The sequence below is a fragment of the Bactrocera dorsalis genome, chromosome 2 (assembly GCF_023373825.1).
Source record: "Bactrocera dorsalis isolate Fly_Bdor chromosome 2, ASM2337382v1, whole genome shotgun sequence".
Classification (NCBI taxonomy): Eukaryota; Metazoa; Arthropoda; class Insecta; order Diptera; family Tephritidae; genus Bactrocera; species Bactrocera dorsalis.
The window spans coordinates 85466114-85489759 of record NC_064304.1 but is presented as its reverse complement, the minus strand read 5'-3'; the positions used below and the strand labels follow the sequence as shown (position 1 = coordinate 85489759).

Below are 23646 nucleotides of genomic sequence, written 5' to 3'. Positions count from 1 at the left end.
TGCGGTGGGCAACGTTCTACGAAGAGAGTTAAATATACATATGTAGACCTACATACTATGCATGAAATAATAACATACAAATTTTAGTTTCGTGATAATTTTGTAGCAACAACTCACTTTACCCATTTTGGAACAAGCCGAGGACCATTGGCCTGCAGTCATGCATAGCGCCATAGAGTCTCCATCGATCAAGTACCAGTCTTCGTCACAGCTGAATGTGACAATGGTGTTAACGTCAACTTGACTGCCTACCTTTCAGTGTTACGTTCTTATCTTACATCAGCTGCACGTAAAGCTACTCGATTAGCCGGTTATGACGCAGCTGTTCCGATTTGGTATTCGAATGTCCGCATATATAGATATTATTGCTGTAATTGGTTTTTTATACCGATGTTATCAGGCATAATATTGGACGTGGCCAGCTATATTCTTCACAGTTATTATGGTACTGAAAATGTGCCCCCGAAAGTATTTCTTGCACTAAAATTTTCCTTCCTCTTTAAGCCACATGCGAGAATTTTTCTACATTGGATGCATTTAACTATCATCGAAAGGCAACGCTTCAAATTTCTCTGTTCTCCGCCATTATGGGGAGCACACAGCTCAGCATTATTCCCATCCGGAACCGTCGGCGCAGTCTATTTTCGCCATTGCAAAGCGCTGTGTAGGGAACACAAGGCACCATAAGCACAGGCAAAAGATCCATCGGGACATACTATTATGGGCACCAACATTGCAACAGACTCGTCGGGACGGCGCCATCACTGCAGTCTATTATGCCATTACATAGATCGTCGTTGAAAAAATGTGCATTTCCTGCGAACGGCCATTGCACCAATTTCATCCGAGCTGGCTGGAAAATTACAACTTATTAAAGATTTATGAGCGATTTCGGTTATCACGGCTTGAGGAAGGTGTACGAAACATTTATATATTTGGAAACTTGTATAATTCGTTATGTAATAAGTTCCATTTAGTTGAAAGGCAGATTATAAAAAACAATTTTTGAGGGGGGAAATCCCATTAATTTTGTGAAAAAAAATTAAATTGGAAAATCTATAATTTTCTGAAGAAAATTGTTCTTTTTTCAATCGTTGTATTTAGAAGTATCGTATAGTGATCTCTCGCTCGCAGTTAGTCGCAGTTATGCCGAAGGGGCCGAATTCTGGAGGAGACTAGTATGGGATTCTGGCGAGATGGATCCCCAGTCAAAAAAAAAAGCTCAATGAAAAAGCACTTAAAACTTAAACAACCCGAAATGATTTTTCCTACTCCTAAACCTCAATTACGGAAATTCATCTATTCATAATAAAAAACCATGGACTCTCTCTCAAAAAATTTGTAACCATCAAAAGGTCAAATAATGAAAAAGCCGACTCAAAAACATACAATAATTTAGTTAGTTAGTTTAGTTTTAAGTTAGTTAAACAAATCAAAAAAACCGCAGACTTTTTGCAGAATTTTAATTATTGGATACAGACATTCAATGAGATTTCTTTTATCAACTTCCGTTTACAATAATCAAGGAACATATTAAATAAACAGATGTCTAATCCTGAAATAACTGTACTTCCATATATCCGCTGCTTATTTTCTATAATGAAAGTTCTCAAGTTGGAATAACAAAGTCCTATTGGACAAATATTACAATAATTTGGAGGATATTAATAAGCGGGAATTCCAACCTCATATTATAGCATTACACGAAACGCATATCAATGCTGGGCTTTGAAAAACAACCAAATGCCCACAATACGAACACGTCAAAAAATAAACAAGGTATTGCATTTCTCATCCGCAAAAAAATATTCAAAATATCTACGGTGCAAATTCGAATTTTCAAATAGCTTCAATCCAAGTGAAAACTAGTGTAGAAATTAAAATACAAAATATTTACTTACCACCAAACATAAAAATATCTTCCAATGAGTGGAACAATTCAATTGATACTAATTTTGTGAACATTATTATATTGGGCGATCTAAATGGGTGGCATCCATTATGAGACTCTCACAATACCAACTCCAGAGGAATAATGTTTGAAAGTTTTATATTACAAAATAATCTGTGTATTCTTAACAATGGCAAATATACCCACTATTCCACTCATCATACTTAAACTGCGATTGACATCTCAGCATGTAGCCCCAATTTATCGGAAGAGATAAGGGGACACGGTGGACGATATGTCCGGTAGTCATCATAGTCCAATAATACTTAATTATAGGGAAAATTATGCGAGTACTATCCACAACCCTAGATACAAAACGGCAAACGCAAACTGACCTCTTTTTTCTAAGAGATTAGAAATAGAAGTAGACCAGTCTCTATTAAATATTATGAAAGCTTTGATATTGGGGATAATCTACTATGGCCTTATTATCCATGGCAAAACATCCAAACGCTTTCGCAAAAGATCAATAAAATAATACATGGCAGCGCGCATAATTAGTGTCGCGTTTCGAAACAAACTCCAATTGCAAAACATACTCTATGAACTGAAACTCCCCTACTATTGAAGACCTGCATTTTTAAATTAACTAGGAATAAAATATATAATCGCACACAAAACTCAGAAACATCCTGTACACAGACTTTAAGGCTCTAGCTCACTCGAAAAGATACCTAAAAATTAATTTCTACAATCACGGAAATCTTTAAAATGGCTAAGAAGATATATGTCTGTTCTTCCACGTTTCCTTTTGGGTGTTACAAAAATCGTGGTAAAATTAAACGGGTTCAGGGTTATAAAAAATCTGTAGTTCGGAAGTTATTATTACAAGCAGCTTGTTTCTCAAACAGTTCCTTAATGAATGTAGAATATATATAATTGCAATAAAGAAGAAGTTGCCAAAAATATGACAAAACTGTACACGATCTTCTTAGTACTCTTTACATAACGAACATTATATTTATCGGACAAAAGATACACCCCATATAATTTTTTTTTTTTTTGTTAATAATTTACATCTCGAAATATTTCGCAATCTTTAGTTTTTTAAAATTTTCGGAAAATTTACTTTACGCCTCCATGCAAACTGAGCGGCTTGGTAGTGTGTAAAGTATATATTATTGATTGATATATAAAGCAGTTCCCGTACTTACTCACAACTGCCTTGAAGTATTTCCTCATAATCCGCGGTGCATAATAAGATTGTTTCGTCCGAACCGTCCGCGCAGTCCTTCTTTTCATCACATTTTTTGTTTTTAGGAATACAGGCACCATATTTGCATTTATACTCATTTTCCGTACATGTGCGATTCACACATTTCGCCAATATCTCATCTGAGCAATCTTTAACACCGTTGCAAACCACTGCCGGGTCTATACAATCACCGTTGTCGCAAGTGATTTCACTGTCCTTACACGGAAATTGCACCTTCCCTATTAAAAAAGAGAAACTTGTAGCGTTTGGGTGAATGAAACTTAAGGTTAGAGAACTTACTTTCACAATGCGGCCACTGTCGATACCAATCATTATTCACACATTTCAAATGATCGACTCCGATCAAAACAAACTTAGGCAAACAATCGAAATGCACTGTATCATTTTGTAATACCTTACTGGATGGACTCAAAATCGTAACCATTTCACCGGTTTTATTTAAAATCAACAAGTTACGCTTGGCATACGGTATATTGCAGTATATTCCAACAGGCTTTGCTTCATCTTTTTCTTTCTCCATCTCTTTTAAGCTATCAGCGATTTCTACAATCACGACTGGTTCATCGGATCCATCGATGCAGTCCCAAACTTGATTTCCGACCTGTTGTACAGTAATGCAGGCGCCATAGGCACAACGAAATGAGCCATCGGAACACACTAAATGAGCGCATGCATTTACAGTCTCATCTGATGCGTCCTTGCAATCTGCGAAACCGTTACACATGTCCATTTCGTCAATACATTCGCCCGTATTGCACTGGAACTCTTCCTCTGAACTGTAAATGTGGTACGATTTTTCTTAATCAATTGTCAAACTAGATATTCACACTTATGTATGTATATACATACGTACAATATTAATACAAAAACAATAAAGAATATAAGTCAACTAATTAAAAACTCACCACGTTCCTTGAATCTTTTCGAAGACCTTTTCAATTGGATCACAGAGAAAATCTGTCTCATCAGATCGATCGAAACAATCAATTTGCTTGTTGCACTTGAGTTCGGCACCTATACAAGCTCCGTAAGCACAGCGATATTGCTGCGCATTACAAAGCTTCGCACGACATGTCCATGAAGTCTCATCTCGTCCATTAGTACAATGAACGAAACCGTCACATACATTGGACTCTGGTATGCTCGTATTCGCTTTATCCTTACAGGGCCACTCAGTATTTGATGAAAACGCTGTTAAATTTAATATATTAAAATATAAAAAAATTTAAAATATACTGCTGAATATTTGTAGCAAAATTTTACATGAGCAAAGTTCCTTCTACCATAATGACATACACCACATTATAATAATTTTTAGTCAATTGGCTTTGTAAGACTAAGACATCACTTAAATCTCATGCAGCTAGTGCTAGTGCGCTCTTGTTCCAAGGTATACGCTGTTAAATTGGTGATCACATAGCGAGAGAGGGAAATAGAGACTCGAGTTAAACTTAATTTCTCAGCAGAGTAAAAAAAATTAAGAAAAAATTATCCTCTCTCTTCATAAAACATACATTAAGTTTATTGTGTCAGTCTTGTTGAAATATAAAAAATTAACAATTTAAGTTGTGGTGAAGCCAGAAAAAAAATCAGTTAAAAAGAGATATGACAGCATCGATTTGAATCACGCAGATGATGCACATAGATTAAATATTTAAATATATAGTAGTACATACATACAGTGGCGAGCAAAATTGAGTGCATGTTCACGATGCAGACTTTCGTCACCCATAAAATTATAATCACACAAGCAAATTCAAAAATCTTTTTTGTATTACTTTTATTGTTTAATTCTTAATAAATTCTAAGCAAAAACAATGATGATAGAGATGAATTCGAAGAGACTTAAAGTAAAAACAAAAATAACCGCATAAACTCAATTTTGCACGTTGGCACTTTTCCACCTATTTTCGCTTTCTTACTTCTCTTCTCAGCATATATCGGCAAGATTCAACGTTATATTTGTTATACTCTCGCAACAAAGTTGCTAAAGAGAGTATTATAGTTTTGTTCACATAACGGTTGTTTGTAAGTCCTAAAACTAAAAGAGTCAGATATAGGGTTATATATACCAAAGTGATCAGGGTGACGAGTAGAGTTGAAATCCGGATGTCTGTCTGTCCGTCCGTCCGTCTGTCCGTCCGTCTGTCCGTCCGTCCGTCCGTGCAAGCTGTAACTTGAGTAAAAATTGAGATATCGTGATGAAACTTGGTACACGTATTTCTTGGCTCCATAGGAAGGTTAAGTTCGAAGATGGGCAAAATCGGCCCACTGCCACGCCCACAAAATGGCGGAAACCGAAAACCTATAAAGTGTCATAACTAAGCCATAAATAAAGGTATTAAAGTGAAATTTGGCACGAAGGATCGCATTAGGGAGGGGCATATTTGGACGTAACTTTTTTTGGAAAGTGGGCGTGGCCCCGCCCCCTACTAAGTTTTTTGTATATATCTCGGAAACTACTATAGCTATGTCAACCAAACTCTATAGGGTTGTTTCTTTCAGGCATTTCCATATACAGTTCAAAAAGGGAAGAAATCGGATAATAACCACGCCCACCTCCCATACAAAGGTTATGTTGAAAGTCACTAAAAGTGCGTTAACCGACTAACAAAAAACCTTAGAAACACTAAATTTTACCGAAGAAATGGCAAAAGGAAGCTGCACTCAGGCTTCTTTTAAAAATTGAAAATGGGCGTGGCGTCGCCCACTTATGGACCAAAAACCGTATCTCAGGAACTACTCGACCGATTTCAATGAAATTCGGTATATAATACTTTTTTAACACCCTGATGACATGTACGAAATATGCAGGAAATCAGTTCACAAACACGCCTTCTTCCAATATAACGCTATTTTGAATTCTATCTGATGCCTTCTCTGTATAGTACAATATATACATTATACTCTCGCAACAAAGTTGCTAAAGAGAGTATTATAGTTTTGTTCACATAACGGTTGTTTGTAAGTCCTAAAACTAAAAGAGTCAGATATAGGGTTATATATACCAAAGTGATCAGGGTGACGAGTAGAGTTGAAATCCGGATGTCTGTCTGTCCGTCCGTCCGTCTGTCCGTCTGTCCGTCCGTCCGTGCAAGCTGTAACTTGAGTAAAAATTGAGATATCATAATGAAACTTGGTACACGCATTTCTTGGCTCCATAAGAAGGTTAAGTTCGAAGATGGGCAAAATCGGTCCACTGCCACGCCCACAAAATGGCGGAAACCGAAAACCTATAAAATGTCATAACTAAGCCATAAATAAAAATATTAAAGTGAAATTTGGCACAAAGGATCACATTAGGGAGGGGCATATTTGGAAGTAATTTTTTTGGAAAAGTGGGCGTGGCCCCGCCCCCTATTAAGTTTTTTGTACATATCTCGGAAACTGCTATAGCTATGTCAACCAAATTCTACATAATCGTTTCCTTCAGACATTTCCATATACAGTTCAAAAATGGAAGAAATCGGATAATGACCACGCCCACCTCCCATACAAAGGTTATGTTGAAAATCACTAAAAGTGCGTCAACCGACTAACAAAAAACGTCAGAAACACAAAATTTTACGGAAGAAATGACAGAAGGAAACTGCACCCAGACTTTTTTTAAAAATTGAAAATGGGCGTGGCGTCGCCCACTTATGGACCAAAAAGCATATCTCAGCAACTCCTCGACCGATTTCAATGAAATTCGGTATATAATATTTCCTTAACACCCTGATGACATGTACGAAATATGGGTGAAATCGGTTCACAACCACGCCTTCTTCCAATATAATAAAACTGTACACAAATACGGTATTTGAGCTGAGGTATCCCTTGTGGAAAAATTGTCGTGATCGGACTATAACTTTTCAAGGTCCCTGATATCGAACACGAAGAACTCAGTGCCTAACCTAACCTAACCTAATTTTTCACCGAAAATATCGGTAAATCTCCCAGAATTTATTTGTAATTAATTTTACAGCAAAATAAAAAAATATGTAAATGACGGATAATGAAATCTCGATTATCACTTTATCATGCGAGAGTATAAAATGTTTGGTGACTCCCGAACTTAGCCCTTCCTTACTTGTTGAATTAATTGTCAATCGGATCCCATACAGTCGTTACAACTAAAACGCATCAGAGACTTGGCCGGAATGAAACGATGTGATTCTTTACGTCAAAGACCAATAACAAGTTATTTCCAACCAAAATTTTAAATTACATAGGCATTATGAATACATTATGTATAGCTCGGTTTTTATATATCGTACATATTATCTAAACTACACTTGTAAAACTTATTACATAATAAAACTTTATTATATGTAATTTAAATATTGTTTGATTTGCTTTGAAATCGATTATCCGGATTTTCGATTACACGGAACACCCCTGGTTTTATTTGATCCGGATAATCGGGAATCTACTGTAATTATAAATAATTTTTTAAAAATTTGCGAGCATAAAAATGAAAAAAAATATCTGAAGCAATTGAAAATAATGTTGTAAACTTGACCGAGAATGGTTGTACTTCACGTGCAATTTCCAAGAGGCTTGGTATAAGCCAATCGCCGGTAATCGCAGTTCAAAAGAGACGGAATGTGACTCCCAAAGCGCAAGTCGCAGGCCGTAAAAAATTATTGAAGGAGTCAGATGCTCGACTAATGATGTCTGAGATGAGAAGGAACAAGCTTCTAACACCAAAAGGTGCATCTTTGGCTATTAACAAGAATGTTAGCGAATGGACTGCCAGAAGAGCGCTGCGAGACATCGGATATATTTCAAGTGTAAAAAAAAAACAAACCTGCATTATCCGACAAAAATGTTAAAGCGCGATTGAAATTTGCAAGGGCACACAAAAATTGGACTGTTGGCGATTGGAAACGTGTTGTCTGGTCTGACGAGTCAAAATTTAACCGTTTTCAGTCTGACGGAAAACAATACTGCTGGCGTAGACCCGGAGAACGAATCCAGAGACACCACGTAAAACAAACTGTCAGACATGGTGGTGGAAATATAATGGTTTGGGGATGCTTCACATGGTGGCATGTTGGCCCTCTGCACTTAATAGACGGTATTATGCGGAAAGAGGACTACCTCCAAATTTTGCAAACCAATCTTCCCAATTTTATTGAAAAATGTGCTTATCCGGAAACAGAAATTGTTTTTCAACAAGATGGGGATCCGAAGCACACTGCCAAAATTGTTAAAGAATGGATTGGAAAGCAAAATTTTAAATTAATGGAGTGGCCAGCACAAAGTCCCGACCTCAATCCGATTGAAAATCTTTGGTCAATCGTGAAAAGACGGCTCGGGCAGTACGAAGCAGCTCCATCAAACATGGGCAACCTTTGGGAGCGTGTTGAAGCAGAATAGAGTCGTATTCCTAAGGACATAATTGAAAATTTGGTAGAGAGTATGCCAGACCGCGTACAGGAAGTCATTTCAAAAAAAGGTCTTTGGACGAAATATTAATTAAATTTAAATAATTAAAACTTTTTGAAACGTGCAAAATTGAGTTTATGCGGTTATTTTTCGTTTTTACTTTAAGTCTCTTCGAATTCATTTCTATCATCATTGTTTTTGCTTAGAATTCATTAAGAATTAAATAATAAAAGTAATACAAAAAAGATTTTTGAATTTGCTTGTGTGATTATAATTTTATGGGTGACGAAAGTCTGCGTCGTGAACATGCACTCAATTTTGATCGCCACTGTATATTGAAACTTGCTGTTTATAAATTCTTTAAATTAATTTATGCCTCGGTATCAAAAATGAAAACAAAGTCGGATCTTATTATTATATTTACCAAAATCATTCAAATGGACTCATGAGATAGATTGAGCTATCTTGCCATCTGTCTAACGCTTGCCTGACGATTTTCATCAGTTGAAGAGGTCGAAGGTCGTCTAGAACGAGGCATGCCTTCAACGATTTTCGACAGTCTTTGAAAGCTTTATACCACTCTTAAGTTTGAATTTTTGATAAAACTGAATTACCGTAAGCTCCGTCCGTTATTCGCAATAATTCCACACACGAAATACAAAATTTGAGACAAATTGTTTGTTCTGTATTTTTTCAAATTGTAAAAATTGCAACACACTAAGGTTACCGACATTAATAGCCGTTATAAACAAACTGGTTGAAAGATCGCACTCATATATTTATACTACAATTTCCGGGTATTCTTTTATCACAATGTATTACGTATATTCATCTACAGTATATGCACAGTTATGCAATATTATATAAATATATGTATTTAGTTGTGTATCTTCAATATTTCATATAACTTACCTGTATTTATTAGACAGAGAACAATTTGCGCGCTTAATAAATATTTAAAGTATTGAAACATTTTTGTTAGATTTTAATTTCGCGCAGCACTTCAAGTTTAAGAACATTCACAATCGAAGACAAGTTTTATTTTCAATATTTTTCAGCCACATCACTTAAGTCCGAAAATGCAATGATCTACGATGCTGAATTTAATCTACACTGACTCAAAAAATGCCGACAGACTTGAACGTTTGCACTGCGAGCACATATTATGATGATAATAGACATAAATATGTTCGCTTGTAGGTATGAATTGTTGTTATCTTCTCAATTTTATTGGGAAGCCAATCACCTATTGAATAAAGACTTTTTACTCTGCTTGTGTGTGTATGTGTCAACGATGTTGTGTTAAGGTGACCAGAGCGAGCGTCTTTTTCTTTATAATCAGAACGATCAAGAGTTACATTGTGACAAATAAGTAAACAGAACGGAAATTGTAAATAAAACGCAAAATTTTTAATTATTTATCAAAATTTATGTTGCCGTCTTCAAAATAGTCCCCACCAGATGTAATTCACTTATGCCACTTCATACCAACTTTTTGGGATGGCCTTCAGCTACTTCATCGAATTTTGTTTTATCTCTTCGCTCCACTGAAAACGGGTTCCACGAAGCGACAATTTCAAATTGGGGAACAAGAAAAAATAACACGGAACTGGTGAATACGGTGGTTGATCGATGAATTGTTCTTCCACAATTAAGGCTGCTTCGACGGACGTTCTACAGTAAACGCCTGAGTACGGCCAAATAGAACTCCTTACTGACCCTCTGTCCCTTCGGAAGAAATTCATGATGTACCAAACTATGAATATCGAAAAAACCAATGAGCGAGTTTTGAGTGTGTGTCTTTTTTTTTGCTTCGGCTCGTTTTTTCCTCTCGATTCCGATGATTGTTGAATTTTTTGCATGTCAAACTCATAAACCCATATCTCAATGGCAGTTACAATGCTCTCCATGAATGTGAGATAGGAATTTTTGAAAAAAAAATTAACTTTTTCAAGAACGCGTTTCGTACCCAAAACATCATTTGAACGGAGTCGTGGGAGATGTAGAGCTTTTTTGGTATCTCTCTAACAATTGGCTGACTTTCAAGCACCATATCCTTCACTTTTTTATATTTTCATTTGTTTAAGAGGTTGAAGGCCGTCCAGAACAAGACATATTTTCAACGATCTCTCGCCCGTCTTTGAAGGCTTTGAACCGCACGTAGGTTTGTGGTTATGACAAAACTGAATCACCTTAAGCCTTCTCCAACGTTCGCAACGATTTCGCACTCGAAATTTGTTTAGAAGTACACAATTTGAGACAAATTCATTGTTCGATATTTTTACCATTCTAAAAATCGCAACGCACTACTTAGGTGTGCCGACTTTAACAACAGCGATAAATAAACAGATTGACAGATCGCGCTCATATTTGGCATAGTAATTAAGCACAGTTTTACCAACTTAGGAAAGTACATATTTTTGAAATATCATTACAATTTCCGGGTGCTTTTTTGTCACAATGTATATTGTATTAATGTATATTGCTTTGTTTGTCTTTGAGAAGTGTCATAACTCACCGTATTCGAGGAGCAAAAAATCCGTTGGAGATATTTGAAACATGTGAACATTAACTGATTGGGCTGGTGTTTGCCCCATAATCATTATTGTTAACCAATATGAAGCTTTCAATTGAAGTCGCTGACGATGGATGTTGGCTCAGATTGCTGTGAACAAATGCTGAAACTATTCAGCTTTTGTAGCAAAAAAATAAAGGAACAAAACTGAAGGTCTGCTGTCAAAGAGAGGTGACGTTCCCTAGCCACCCAGACTTTCAAATGGGACAATCCCCTGATTTTCCTTTTGCTATTATGTTTAAAGAAGCTATCAATCCCCGTATTAAGACAAGCAGTTAAGATAAAATTGTCCTAATAATAAGTTTACCTCCGAGAAAGTAATGATAAACGGAGCAAAAAGAGATAAATTTGCTCTGTTCTCAAATGTATGAGATATTTTTTATGTTCTCAAAAGCTTCCATAATGACAGAACATCCTGAATTTCAACGGCGTCCAGTAAATATTTTTTACCATCAATGCTCGTTTTAAGAGCAGGATGTATTTTTAAACGACCATATAATTAATACTTACTGCTGGTCTTGGATATTTTGACAGAATATACCTGGAAGGTACAGAAATTCAAAACAGAAACAAATTCGGTTAGACGGCATTAATTTTCAACTAGTATAATGTAACTGCTTAGTAGACATGAAAACTCAAAACTCATTTCCCCAATCTGCTATACCAGACATTGAACTTAGAATTGGAGCAAGGAGAGCGCCATCGTTAGGGTAATGTACTTTGGTACTGCAAGTGTTAAATGGTATAACTTTCTTTACCTGCTTTACGATTCACTGCTATTTTTACCAAAAAGCATTTCGTTAGTGTTGCAAAGCTCTCGTAATATTTTGAAAGCACTTTTAAGCAGTAACAGAGCAAATATTTCCGTGTACAAAACTTCATGGGTGCTCACCTCTGCTATTCGCCAAGAGTGCTAGTTCTCTGCAAACACAAATAAACACCAAAGCTTTAAAGCGATGTGCTTTTCTCCACACCATGGTAGTTTTAATGGCAAAATGAAAGAATTTATTATGCTCACGCGCAGCCGAAAATTTGATACTTTCGTAATTTAAGCATAAAGAAATACTGTTATGAGTAAAATATTATCCGTAATTTTCATTGAGATAACTCAAATATTGACCGATATATCCTGCATAAAGTCACCTGGAAGTTCGAAAATCCTTTAAACAGGTATATGAGATCTCAGAGAAGTATTGACCCGATTCAGCCCATTTTTGATACATAGAATTTCAGATGTATATTTCACACATTGACCAATATTTTTGGTTAAAAGTTAACTATAGATACTGGTGTCCACATATTTGGTACCTAGGGCCTTGAAAAGTTTTTGTTGGATTTTGACAATTTTTGGTCAGAAGGTTGCACTCTTTAAAGAAGGAAACACACTAACGTACTAAGTTTTGTCGAAATCGGGCGGTCGAGTACCGAGATATGGGATTTCACCAAAAAGTGGGCGGTGCCACGACCATCGTCAAATTTTCACACCGACTCCCATATCATATCGAAGGCACAATTTAAAGTCTCTGGCGTAATTAATATTGATTTATAGCGCTTTTAGTAGTTTTGGGCACTGAGCAGGGTTATCTTTCGATTTCATCTGCTCACACTGTCGGTAGGAGTTCTTATACAGGGCAATCGAAGTGTAACCAAATTCAATCCGTTCGCGCAGCTATCGCACTGGAATCAGCTGTTTATATATTTGCTGAATGACAGTTTGGAGTATTGTTCACAACTGTACAAAAGCGTTTTGCAAAAGTGAACGCAAAAAGAGTGATCAGCGATGGAATTCAAAAGTAATATTGTGATTGCTTTATATTTTGCTGGAAAATCACAGTCAGCAATGTTCGTGAGCTCAAACACCTTAGTGTGAATAAAGTTTATGTTTATCACACCATCACTCGTTACAATGATACTGGCAGCATCGCAAAACGCCATGGAAGTGGTCATCAAAAGACTGCAACGTCACGTGAGATGGTTCGGAAAGTGAAGAAGCTACTTGAGCGAAATCCACGACGAGGTGCCAATCAAATGGCTAAAGAACTGAAAATATCCGACCACTTGGACGAAAGCGGTCAAATTCCAAACATTGTGTTTTCTGATGAAACAATTTTTCTAATTTAGCAATTCGTAAACTCTCAAAACGATAGGGTTTACTTGACCGACTGTTCATACGAGAATCTAAGTCATCGGTTGGCCACCAAGAGGCAGCACCCGCCACAAATAATGGTTTGGGCCGCTGTCACCGCAGATAGGCGCTCTCCAATTGTTTTCATCGAGCCTGAAGTCAAAGTAAATGCGACATATTATCGGGAAAGTATTCTGGAGGCTGCTTTGAAGCTGTGGTTAAACAAACATTTCGGTCGCAAACCATGAACTCAGCATCGTCTCACAAAGCGCGAGTGAACCAAGAATGGCTGAAAAACAACGTTCCGAAATTCATTACGACCACACAATGGTTCTCGAATTCACCAGATGCGAATCCAATGGATTATTCTCACTGGGCCATTTTGGAGAGCAAGGGCCGAAGTAAAAAATACACCAGTCTCGTGATGCTGAAGAAAGCCATTGTCCATGAGTGGGCTAAAATACCGGCAAGTCACCTTCGGGCAGCTTGCGATTCGTTTTTTGACCGTCTCAAGGCCATAGTTAAAGGAAAAGGTGGTCATATCGAGCGAAAGTAAATTGGTCCTGAATTTATGATTATTTCTACACATTTTGTACTTAAAAATAAATAAAAATCATTTTCCAAACCGAATTTAAGGTTTTTTTATTTGATTGTTGTGGCTTCAGTAGCTTAGGAGATATATACATTAAACTTATTAGAGGACGGGACAATGCCTACTTTTTCGAAGTTTTTCGCAATTTTTTTACTGAAAAAGGAATAAAGTTTTTGGCATGGCCTGGGAACAGCCTCGCTTTAAGCCCCATTGAAAATCTGTAGGCTATTTAAAAATAACAGGTAGCTGAACTTCCTTTCGAAGGCGAGGTTATGATAACAGGGACGGCGGATTACTGCCAAAGTTCATATCGTTAATTCCACCAAGAATTACGGCGGTGATAAAGGCAAAAGTAGGCAGGAAATATCATTGATTGAGATATTTTCCAATAGATAGAACATTTTTATAAAATAACAAAAACAAAACATAAAAAACTTCGGTTGCATCGGAGCAATAATGCCCTTCACAAATACAAAATATTCCTTATTACTTCTCAAATGAAAAAGCTTTCCATACACGCACTTGATTTCGATAGTTCATTTAGTATGCCAGCTATATTCTCCGATCTAAAAGTTTCTTCAACTATTGTGTACTGTATTGTTTCGAACAAAAATAGTTCATACAACATCTTAGTTTTGACCGTTCAGTTTATAATCCTAGATGCTGAAGTGGTCCGATATCGGCAGTCTGACAAATCAGCAGTTTCTTGGTGAGAAACAGGAGCACTGGATCAAAAGGTGAACACCGAAGTATGTAACACGCAGAAGGAAACGACGATGGTGGAGCAAACGTTCCAATGGCCAATCATGAAGAAGTTCGAATAGCAATTACTTGTCTGAGAAACAACAAAGCAACAGGAGCCGATAGATAGATTGCCGGCCGAGCTATTCAAATACGGCGACGAAAAACTGACGCTGGCTAGGTCATGTCGTCCGAATGGACAAAAAAGTTCCAGCTCTGAAAGTATTCGACACAGTACCCGCCAGGGAAGTAGAAGAGGAGGAAGCCCTCCACCCCGCTGGTTAGACCAGGTGGAGAAGAACCTGGCTAAACTGGGAATTTCTAGTTGGCGCCAAACAGCAAAAAGGACGATTGGTGCGCTGTTGTAAACTCGGCTATAACCGTGTGAGTGGTGTCTATACCAATAATGAAGAGGAAAAAGAAGGAAATGTAGAGGATCCCGTAATATAAGGCTGCTGTAAAAACAGAACGATCGGAATCAATTTCTTGTATGGAAAACATTTGACCGGATATCTTTAAGAAATTTGGCATGTACTATTGCCTAAAGCAATGATGAAATCTCCGAAGAAATTGTTTAGATCGAATCACTATAGCATATAGCTGCCATACAAACTGATCGATCAAAACCTAGTTCTTGTAAGCAACCTTTGTCTATTTGCTATTATCAGGCTTTCCTTTCACTTCATTCATTGGAATTTTGGTCCAATTTGGTCCATTAAAGAATTTGTCATCTCTTTTCATTTCATTTATGACAACGCTTTTCAGGGCACATTTGAAATTGAGAGGAAAAAAACCGAAATACACCGCTTAAATCTTCTTTTGTTTTGAGGCAGTGTATATGAATGACTTCAGTCTGGAATGCTATAATATATTATAATATATATGTATGTATTAAATATTCCGATTACATTCCTTGTATCTTCTGCTTAATATGAGAGGTTGAAATATATTTTTACTCCAGTGCCAACTTCACCAGCTCCGTCTTTTACCGTCCGTGTGATCTTGCTATTTACTTTATAAGGTTGTCTTAATCTGAAATCATCTCAGCTCCTCTTTTGCCAGACTAAGGTTGGAACATAACGGGACGTTTCGGCAACAAAAAGCAGTTCAAGGGGGGGGGAGCCTGCTTAAGAGGCTTCAAAAAACGATTTTTTTGAGGATTTTTTGGGAGGAAAAGAAATAATTGATTAAAGCGAAAATTTTACATTTTATAGTTATATATTTTAACATCATTCCCAATTTTTTTAGATACGAAATCTTTGATATTCTGCCTTTGGAAAGCAATTGCCCGTCTGTCGGACGGTGGGCAGGATACAGGTCGTAATTTCAATCGGAAATAAAAAATTCAAAGAGATTCATATTTGTCAATAACTTATCTTCTAGTGAAACTAAGAAAATTCAAAAAAAAAAAACAAGTGTATACTTCTAAAAAAATTTTAAAATTAAAAAAAGTGGTTTTTGACCAAATTAATTTCACTTCATGTTGTTTAAAAATATGTTCAAACTTGACTTTTCTTAGTTTTTTTATTTTAAATAAAAGATAATTTAATGTCAAAGATAATTATCTTTGTCCTAATTCTCATCTACTTTGGGGACATATTCGTAGATAATTTTTAAAGACATTTAAGCAAAAATAAAAAAGTCGATTTTTGCAGCTTCTAAAGCATGTTCCCCCCTTAAGTGTAATCTTATGCGTGCAAATTAGCAGCATTACACCATTATCTGGTGCAGATTTGATAAAAAAGGCGTTTGCTTTGTTATGATTTTCTTTATTTTTTGTTTGAGATTTAGGACATTAATTTAATTAACTTTATTTCGATAATTACACGTACAATTATAGTTAAAATTACATTTACATATAATAACTTACAAACACTTATTGCCAATTAGATTTCTTGCAATAGTTTTCAGCTTTAAGAAGCAATTTATTTTTTTATTTAATATGCACTATTATTATTTTAAATATTTTTTCAAAATATTTCTTCGCAATCGCACGTGCTGCATCAAATCGATTACTTTAGTTTAATTCATTACATTTTAACTACTAACGTTTAACATAGTTCGCTTGCTCCAAAGTATTCAAGTAGATATATACATACCTACAGATGTATGTATATGTGAATCTGCAGTGCTTAGAATTCACAGAAACAAAAATAATAATAATAATTCTTACTCAGTGTCTACTTTACTGCAGTGTTAAGTGCATGCAAGCGCTTGCTTGCATTCAATTAAGATTATTTTATCTCGTAATTTTAAGTAATGTACATTTTCGAAATACAAACATGCATACATACATACATACATCTCATGAGAGTTTTAGCTTAAAATGCTTATAATACAGTTAGAGGCGCAGTTATGCAACCCTGTTCTCCTCATATAAATACATAGTAAAAATGCTGATTTACAATCAAAGTTGCTTAGTTGTATTTAGGGATGCTTTAGTGCTTTATTTTAATTAACTTTAACTCTTTTCATCAACTGTAAATTTATACATACATACATATATGTATGTATGTCAGCAGGTCTTTCTTCTTTGTTTTTTACACATATTTTAATGCAAATGTTTTGTTGTACGCTTTTATTTCTAAAATTTAGTTGAAGTGATGCTCGTATGCCCATATGTTCAGCTGGCAACGCCATTCCATATTTACTGCACACTCTTCTCTCACTGTGACGGCTTTTTCGTTTCCTGTTAGTTTAGCAGTTTACCAATATTTAGTTTACAGTTACACTTAACTATAAATTACAGTTAAACATTTGCATGTATATTTGTTTGTATTTTAGCCCTTTTGTTTACTTAACATTTTTACATAAATGCGCTTAAATCAATTTACACACATATAAAAATCATTAAAATTACATGTAACGGTTTCACTGCTCACCTGCTGCTATCTTTCACTACTCTAGATAAATTAAATTCACAAATTCACTATTTTAAATGTGTTGATTTTATGCTCTCTGTTCTCTGTGTATTTCTCAATGAACCATAGCGGTTTAGTCGATTGATTAGTTAATCAATCAATCGGATTAGTTAGTTAGTTGCTGCACTTTGTTTGAGCATCAGTGGAACTGTTTAACACCAGTGCGTTCCTTATGAGCGCTGATCTACTGGTGCTCAATCTGTTTTCGGTATTACTCTTTAGCAGAAAGGTGAAGGTGCTTGTAAGTTTGAGTGGTTTGAATGCCGCAAAAGCCAGCGCATTTAGGCATACTTAAGTTAATTATTTCTTGATATTGTTCAATCTTGTATTAAATTTCATTTGTTCAGTCTTTTCATGCTAAATTTTTAGTAATGAAAAATAAATAAAAATCCACAGAAATTATGCTGCAATAATTCTTTATTATGTAGAAGCCAAACTATCGAGTTGAAGAAAGTTTGCAAGTTCATATAAACGGCGATTAGTATGGAACTTTGTTTTACTGTTTATTTTTTCTTGTGCAGATTTCGCATTCAGTTGTGAAATTCTGTAAACGAGTAAGAATGTTGATTGAAATCTGTAATTTAACCTCCATACATACAGATTAACTTTAGCTGTATTCGATTCTAGGTGCTACACTCCAGCAAATGGAAAAAACAAATGGAGAGCACATTTGCTGCAGCAATCCGCTAACATGCTTTCTGACGCATGCGCAATGATGTAATATTTCTTTTTAAGTGGAGAAATGTTTTTTTTGCTTTAAAAAATGTTGCTTAACCCTTTATTTTTGCTTGCTATAAATGACTATAATTGATTTTATGTTTTAAGTTTTAAAAACAGAAGAAAAAAAAAGAAATTTCTACATTCGTTTGCCATTTAAACTAATTCAACTCGATAACCATGTTGTTGCTTTTAAATATGTGCAATTTTTTGAATTTTTTGGACAAGAGAACAGAAGCGAGCGCAGATATGACGAATCGAAGATGGCTTTTAATTAACATAAATATTAACAAAGATATTGTTAAGAAGAAGAAGAAGTATAGATCGCGTACTGGCTATTACCGAACCGAAAGATGAAAAAGAAACATAGATCGCGTGTCTCATAGTTACAATGAATGTCGGCGCAGTTAAAATCGGTTCCCGAAGCACTTCGACAATGCCGAAGCAGACAGTACCGACTTCACTTCGCTGCTTCAAATAAGTAATTCCTTCATTAAATAATTGTGGTACTAGGTGGGTGGAAACCATTAAGCATCAGATTGTCTTTTGTTTAATGCAAACATTCTAATTATCATTTTAACTGATTAAAAACTTTAAATGCGTAGCAGGCTTTCCAAAAAACCGTTGCAGTAGTATTAAACTAAAACAGGTGACAGGGCGGCAAAAATACTATAAAATTCATTAATTAGTTGCTTGTTTCGTAGTATTTACTTCTATAGTTGATTTATTAGACTCAAAAAGATTAAATTGGTACATAACTTTAAAACCATTAGAATATTTTGCTGAGCACTATGCTTATTAGTTTAAGATGACTCAAAACTGAAAATGGCATGTTGGAAATCAGAACAACAAATTTGTGAGTAAAATTTTTTTAAATGTTATCTCTATACCTCCAACCCTACAGCTGGTTGGAATCGCCCTCCAGTCCACCCTAATGCGCTTATATGACAGCCCATTTCAAGCGAGTACTTTATGTTTTGTGAATGTTAAACTATTGGAGAAAAAGGATAAAGAAATGTAAGTTTTTAACGATAACATTAATTTAAATTTGAAGCTCAATACGGATGACTCTTGATTGGTTGAGGATTTTTTTTTTTTTTAAATATGAAAAGTGTTGATCAATTCAAATCGTAGTAAGTAGAATGTATTATACAAAACGGCACATAATAAATTTTGTCTTATTAAACAATTTTCAAAAGCAATTTGAAGAATTTTTTTTGCAAAGCTTTCAGGGACGAAAATAACAGCTGGAATCTTTACAGATATAAGCCCTCAAAAACAAAAAAAAAAAATTTGGATTGTGATATTTTTAGCAATGAGGAGAACAAATCCTGGTACAGTTTTATGGCAGTATTGCAGACAAAAAATATGAAGAAGAATGTATTTCGTAGTATAAAAGCAACGAAAATATGGTATGTATAGCTCATGCTAAAAAAATGCTGTTGACTGGTGTTATTAAATCGTATGAACTCGTAAGTTGGTTAGCCAAACGATTGGAAAATAACGAAAGTTTCTGTGTTTCTAACTACAATCTCTTGGTGAATACTTCATATTCAATTGTATACTACCTTGTTAAAATGAAACTGGTTGGAAGAGAACCCTACAGTTAGTAAAGAATAACTGTGTTGTTGAGTGCATTTCGCATAACACCATTTCTAACACAGTCAGTTCGTCCTTTGCGACAAGCCACTGATCATAGTACATTGGATCAACTGGAAGTAGGGTTAAGTGAGTCAAGAACTTTATATACCGTTACCGTTATCAACTGCTCTCATTTATTTAGCGTAGCTTAAACTTATGCATCAAGATAGAAGTTTAAGATCTTAAAATCTCTTTCATTAACTTCGTTTCATGTATCTCAAACACAATACTCTTATACAATAGAGAGAGAGGAGCGAATTTTTGTGCTCTCCAAACTTTATTAAGCTGCTCCAGATTTATAGTTAATTTATCGATTCTCAGAAGCGTCTCCAGGTAACTATTCCACAATAGATCTTTAGTGTTATAAAAATATATAGTCAAATCCTAAGTAGCATAAATATTAATAAGTGACAGTTTCAAACAGTTTCTTCTTGGTATCGCCAAGATAGTTCCGGCGCGCTGTATGCGATTATGTACTTTCAAAAACTATTATGGACGGAAATTGAAGTTTAAATTCCTACTTTATCGTGGGAATAAACTAAATATGCAAATACTTATATTAATTTAAAAAATAATGTTAACCGCAGAAACTAAATTAATAATTTTTCCAAGAATTAATATAAAAAGAAATTTTTTCTGTCTCTGGTCAGTTTTTGTACGTCCGTTTAACCGCATAACTTTTTTGATCCACATGTATATACTCCTTTTTCTTCCACAACCTTTTCTAACGCTTTTTTACTTTTGCATTACGGTTTTCTTAATTATAGGATTTGAATTTTAGTTTAAAAATAATCATTATTCAATTCATCACAAAAATGCTCGTACCAAATAAAGCAGCTCTTAGTTCACATATTCATCAAGTACATCTAAGTAATCGGCCCCAAATCGTTCGTGCTTTCGCACTTAAAAATATAGCTATCCTTTATCTTTACCCGGTCCCACACTAACGCCGAGTAAATGTTCGCCCGCCATCAGACCGGCCGGTTGGTGCGCATAGTTTCTAATTTGGTGAAGCGAAATCAGTTGGTTTGGAAATGAATTGGAATTATTTTGATTGACATTTTTATTCTGGAAGCTGATAGCATCGTAGAGGTACGGACGCTGCGCCATGGGATGGTGGCTAAGTGTATTCAAGTGTGGCGGCATTGAATTGATCGGGGTGAACGCGGAATTACTGGTGGTCTTCGTGATACTCGCCGCATCGTACGGCCCAACAGTGGATGGTGTAGACACTGAAAAGAAATTGGTTAAACATTTAATAATATAATAACTTATTTATAATAATTATATAATTTAGTAAAATCAAATATATGTAGGTGTGACCGTATTTAGACGGCTGTAGCGATTTTTGATCTTCTTGCCACCTCTAATACTTTATTAATGGAAATTTGCCATATATCCTAATGCAGGGGGTGTGGCTTTCTGAGCCGCAGCCTTTGTACCCAAATATAGTAATAAATATAAACTGTCGTGACATTAATTAAAAGAAATCCGCCTTGCCGTTTTCAAGGCGGAGGGGATAGATATATCAAATGAACTGGGCTGACAGTTGGGGTTCTGGTATAAGATTATCAGAGCCTAACGTGCTTCCATTTTGATGCTCTATAGTCAAACTTTCTTTGAGAAAGAAAACTGGATTTTGAAACTGAGCATATTCCTACGACCGGCATGTGTATGGAAGAGAGATTTGGAAGCTTCCTTTCATTCACTAATGCCAAACTCGTTACAAAAAATATCTTGACAATATGAAGAACAGACTTTGGATTGCTACGAACGAAAATGTTTTCAGTAGTGACGTCAATGAAACACTTTGCAGCCACATAAGTAAGAATTATGAACATTTCACATTAGTTTCAACGGACACAAAACGCTCCTGGAATACGACCGTAAAGTCATTCGATGAGCGACAAGGTTTACATATAACTGGTTGCAAGACCTCTAGATCTCACCAATTTGAAATACAAAATGTGCTGTTGGAACGCTCAGACTATTGATAAGACACAAAATACTGATTTCTTCATTTATGAGTATACGTAAAAGACGAGTCAGGGTAGTATCTACATTACCATAATGACATAATGAATTTCAGTTTGATAACAATTGACTCACCAATTTCGTCCCGACCGTTGTCGCTCATTCGATGATGCGTTTGCAGCTCGCCATGTCCGTTTGGCGGCCCACCAGAGCCACTGGCTCCGCCTCCGCCACCAGCGCTACTTCCGCCACCTGAATTTACATTCGAAAAGTCCATGTGCTGTTGCTGTTGCGGCGGCTGTTGTTGCGTCTGCTGTTGTTGCTGCTGATGATGGTGTTGCTGGCCGCCGAGTTGCTGCTGTTGTTGATGATGGTGATGCTGCTGCTGTTGTTGGTGTTGTTGCTGTTGCTGTTGGTGCATGACATCTGTCATATTAGCGGCGGAGTCTGGACTGACCTTAGGCCAATATGAATGCTCGGTGGGTGCTATCGACACTGGCGGCAAGCCAAGCGTCTGGCGATTGTGCGTATTCGAATTTGGCAAATTACTCACACCCGCACCACCAATACCACCACCACTAGTGCCGCCCGCAGCACCGCCTACCATATTGCCCCCATTCACATTGCTACCAGGCGCGCCGTTGCCACTGCCGCCTAAGGATGCGCCAGCGCCGGTGACATTACCACTCGCGGTCAAAGCGGCAATCGGTGGTCGCTTGTCCGTGCGCTCGGCGTGCTTCTGCATATGCTTGGTTAGATATGTCTCTTGTGTGTACGATTTGCCGCAATACTGGCAAATGTGTGTCTTCAGGTGCTTAGACTCCTTGTGCTTGGGTATATGATCGAGCAGTGAGGGCTCATCCGAGAAACACTTGTAGCAGGAATTACATTTGAAGGGTTTGTCCGTTTGGTGGCAACGCGAGTGCGACTGCAGATTGGAAAGTTGTGAGAAAGCTTTCTGGCAGCCGGGGTGTCGACACTTGTATGGCTTGTCGCCGGTGTGGGTGCGGATGTGTTGCTGCAGATGGGACAGTTGGGTGAATTTGCGCTGACAAATCTCGCAGCGGTACGGCTTTATACCCAGGTGGATGCGTGTGTGTTGCGACAGGTAGGAAGAGTTTGCGAACGCCTTAGAACACTGCGTACACTTGTACGGTTTGGCCTCGCGCATGTGAATTTGTGTGTGTAGCTGCAAGTCCGCTTTCGAGCTGAAAATCTAAGAACAGAATATTGAAAGAAAACAATTTAGTTGCGAATTGTGAGAGAAATTTAAATATTTTTTATAACATACATTAGATATAATTGCTATATATATAATAATTATTTAATTCATACATTTTTTATCAGCTAATTTTGAATGGAGGGTGGAGTCATGTATAGAACTTCACCAAAGTGAGGAAAGTTCTATGATTGTCATTCGCTTTGGAGTGGTCAGAAACCATTTTTTTATATATGGCTCAAGCAGCTCACGACTTCCGGCCTTAGACCAAGTATTCTCTGGATAGCCAAAGAACATCCGTTTGAAGGCGAGCTGAAGTGATAAAGCAAACCATCTCTACTCAGGGTTGTGAGCTGGGTTTGGGACCAGCACATAATAATACATAAAAAACACTATCAATGAAAAATAATCAACAGTCTCGGAAGAGAAACTCCCCTTTTGATGACGACCATGACAAACGTATTAAGGATTATGATTTGAGGGCATGAACCTGGAAAGTCCGGTCCCTTAATTGTGCCGCTGTTCAGATGGTTGATATCCTCGTTAGAATAAAGGCTGACATCATCGCTGTCCAAGAAGTGCGATGGACGGGACAATGACT

The 23646-nt window shown here is 36.5% G+C and overlaps 2 protein-coding genes across 7 annotated transcripts in view; both read right to left on the bottom strand.

Annotated features, from left to right (window-relative positions):
• Positions 1-9690, bottom strand: part of LOC125776544 (uncharacterized) — a 35903-nt gene extending 26213 nt beyond the window's left edge. The window contains exons 1-4 of one of the 2 annotated variants that reach the window (XM_049449176.1): positions 9453-9690; positions 4073-4358; positions 3447-3943; positions 3106-3385 (exon numbers count right to left, since the gene is read on the bottom strand). In XM_049449176.1, coding sequence (XP_049305133.1) covers positions 3106-3385; positions 3447-3943; positions 4073-4358; positions 9453-9513 — 1124 coding nt within the window. In that variant the 5' untranslated portion in view covers positions 9514-9690. The remainder of the gene's footprint in view (positions 1-3105; positions 3386-3446; positions 3944-4072; positions 4359-9452) is intronic. The other variant, XM_049449177.1, reaches the window with a different exon arrangement.
• LOC105228567 (zinc finger protein rotund) overlaps positions 1-23646 on the bottom strand; it is a 190122-nt gene that overhangs the window by 1762 nt on the left and 164714 nt on the right. For 3 of the 5 annotated variants that reach the window (XM_049449172.1, XM_049449170.1, XM_049449173.1), the window contains one exon: positions 21962-23042. In XM_049449172.1, coding sequence (XP_049305129.1) covers positions 21962-23042 — 1081 coding nt within the window. Of the gene's footprint in view, positions 1-19272; positions 21085-21961; positions 23043-23646 lie in introns of those variants that run through there. The other 2 variants (XM_049449174.1, XM_049449171.1) reach the window with 1 other exon arrangement.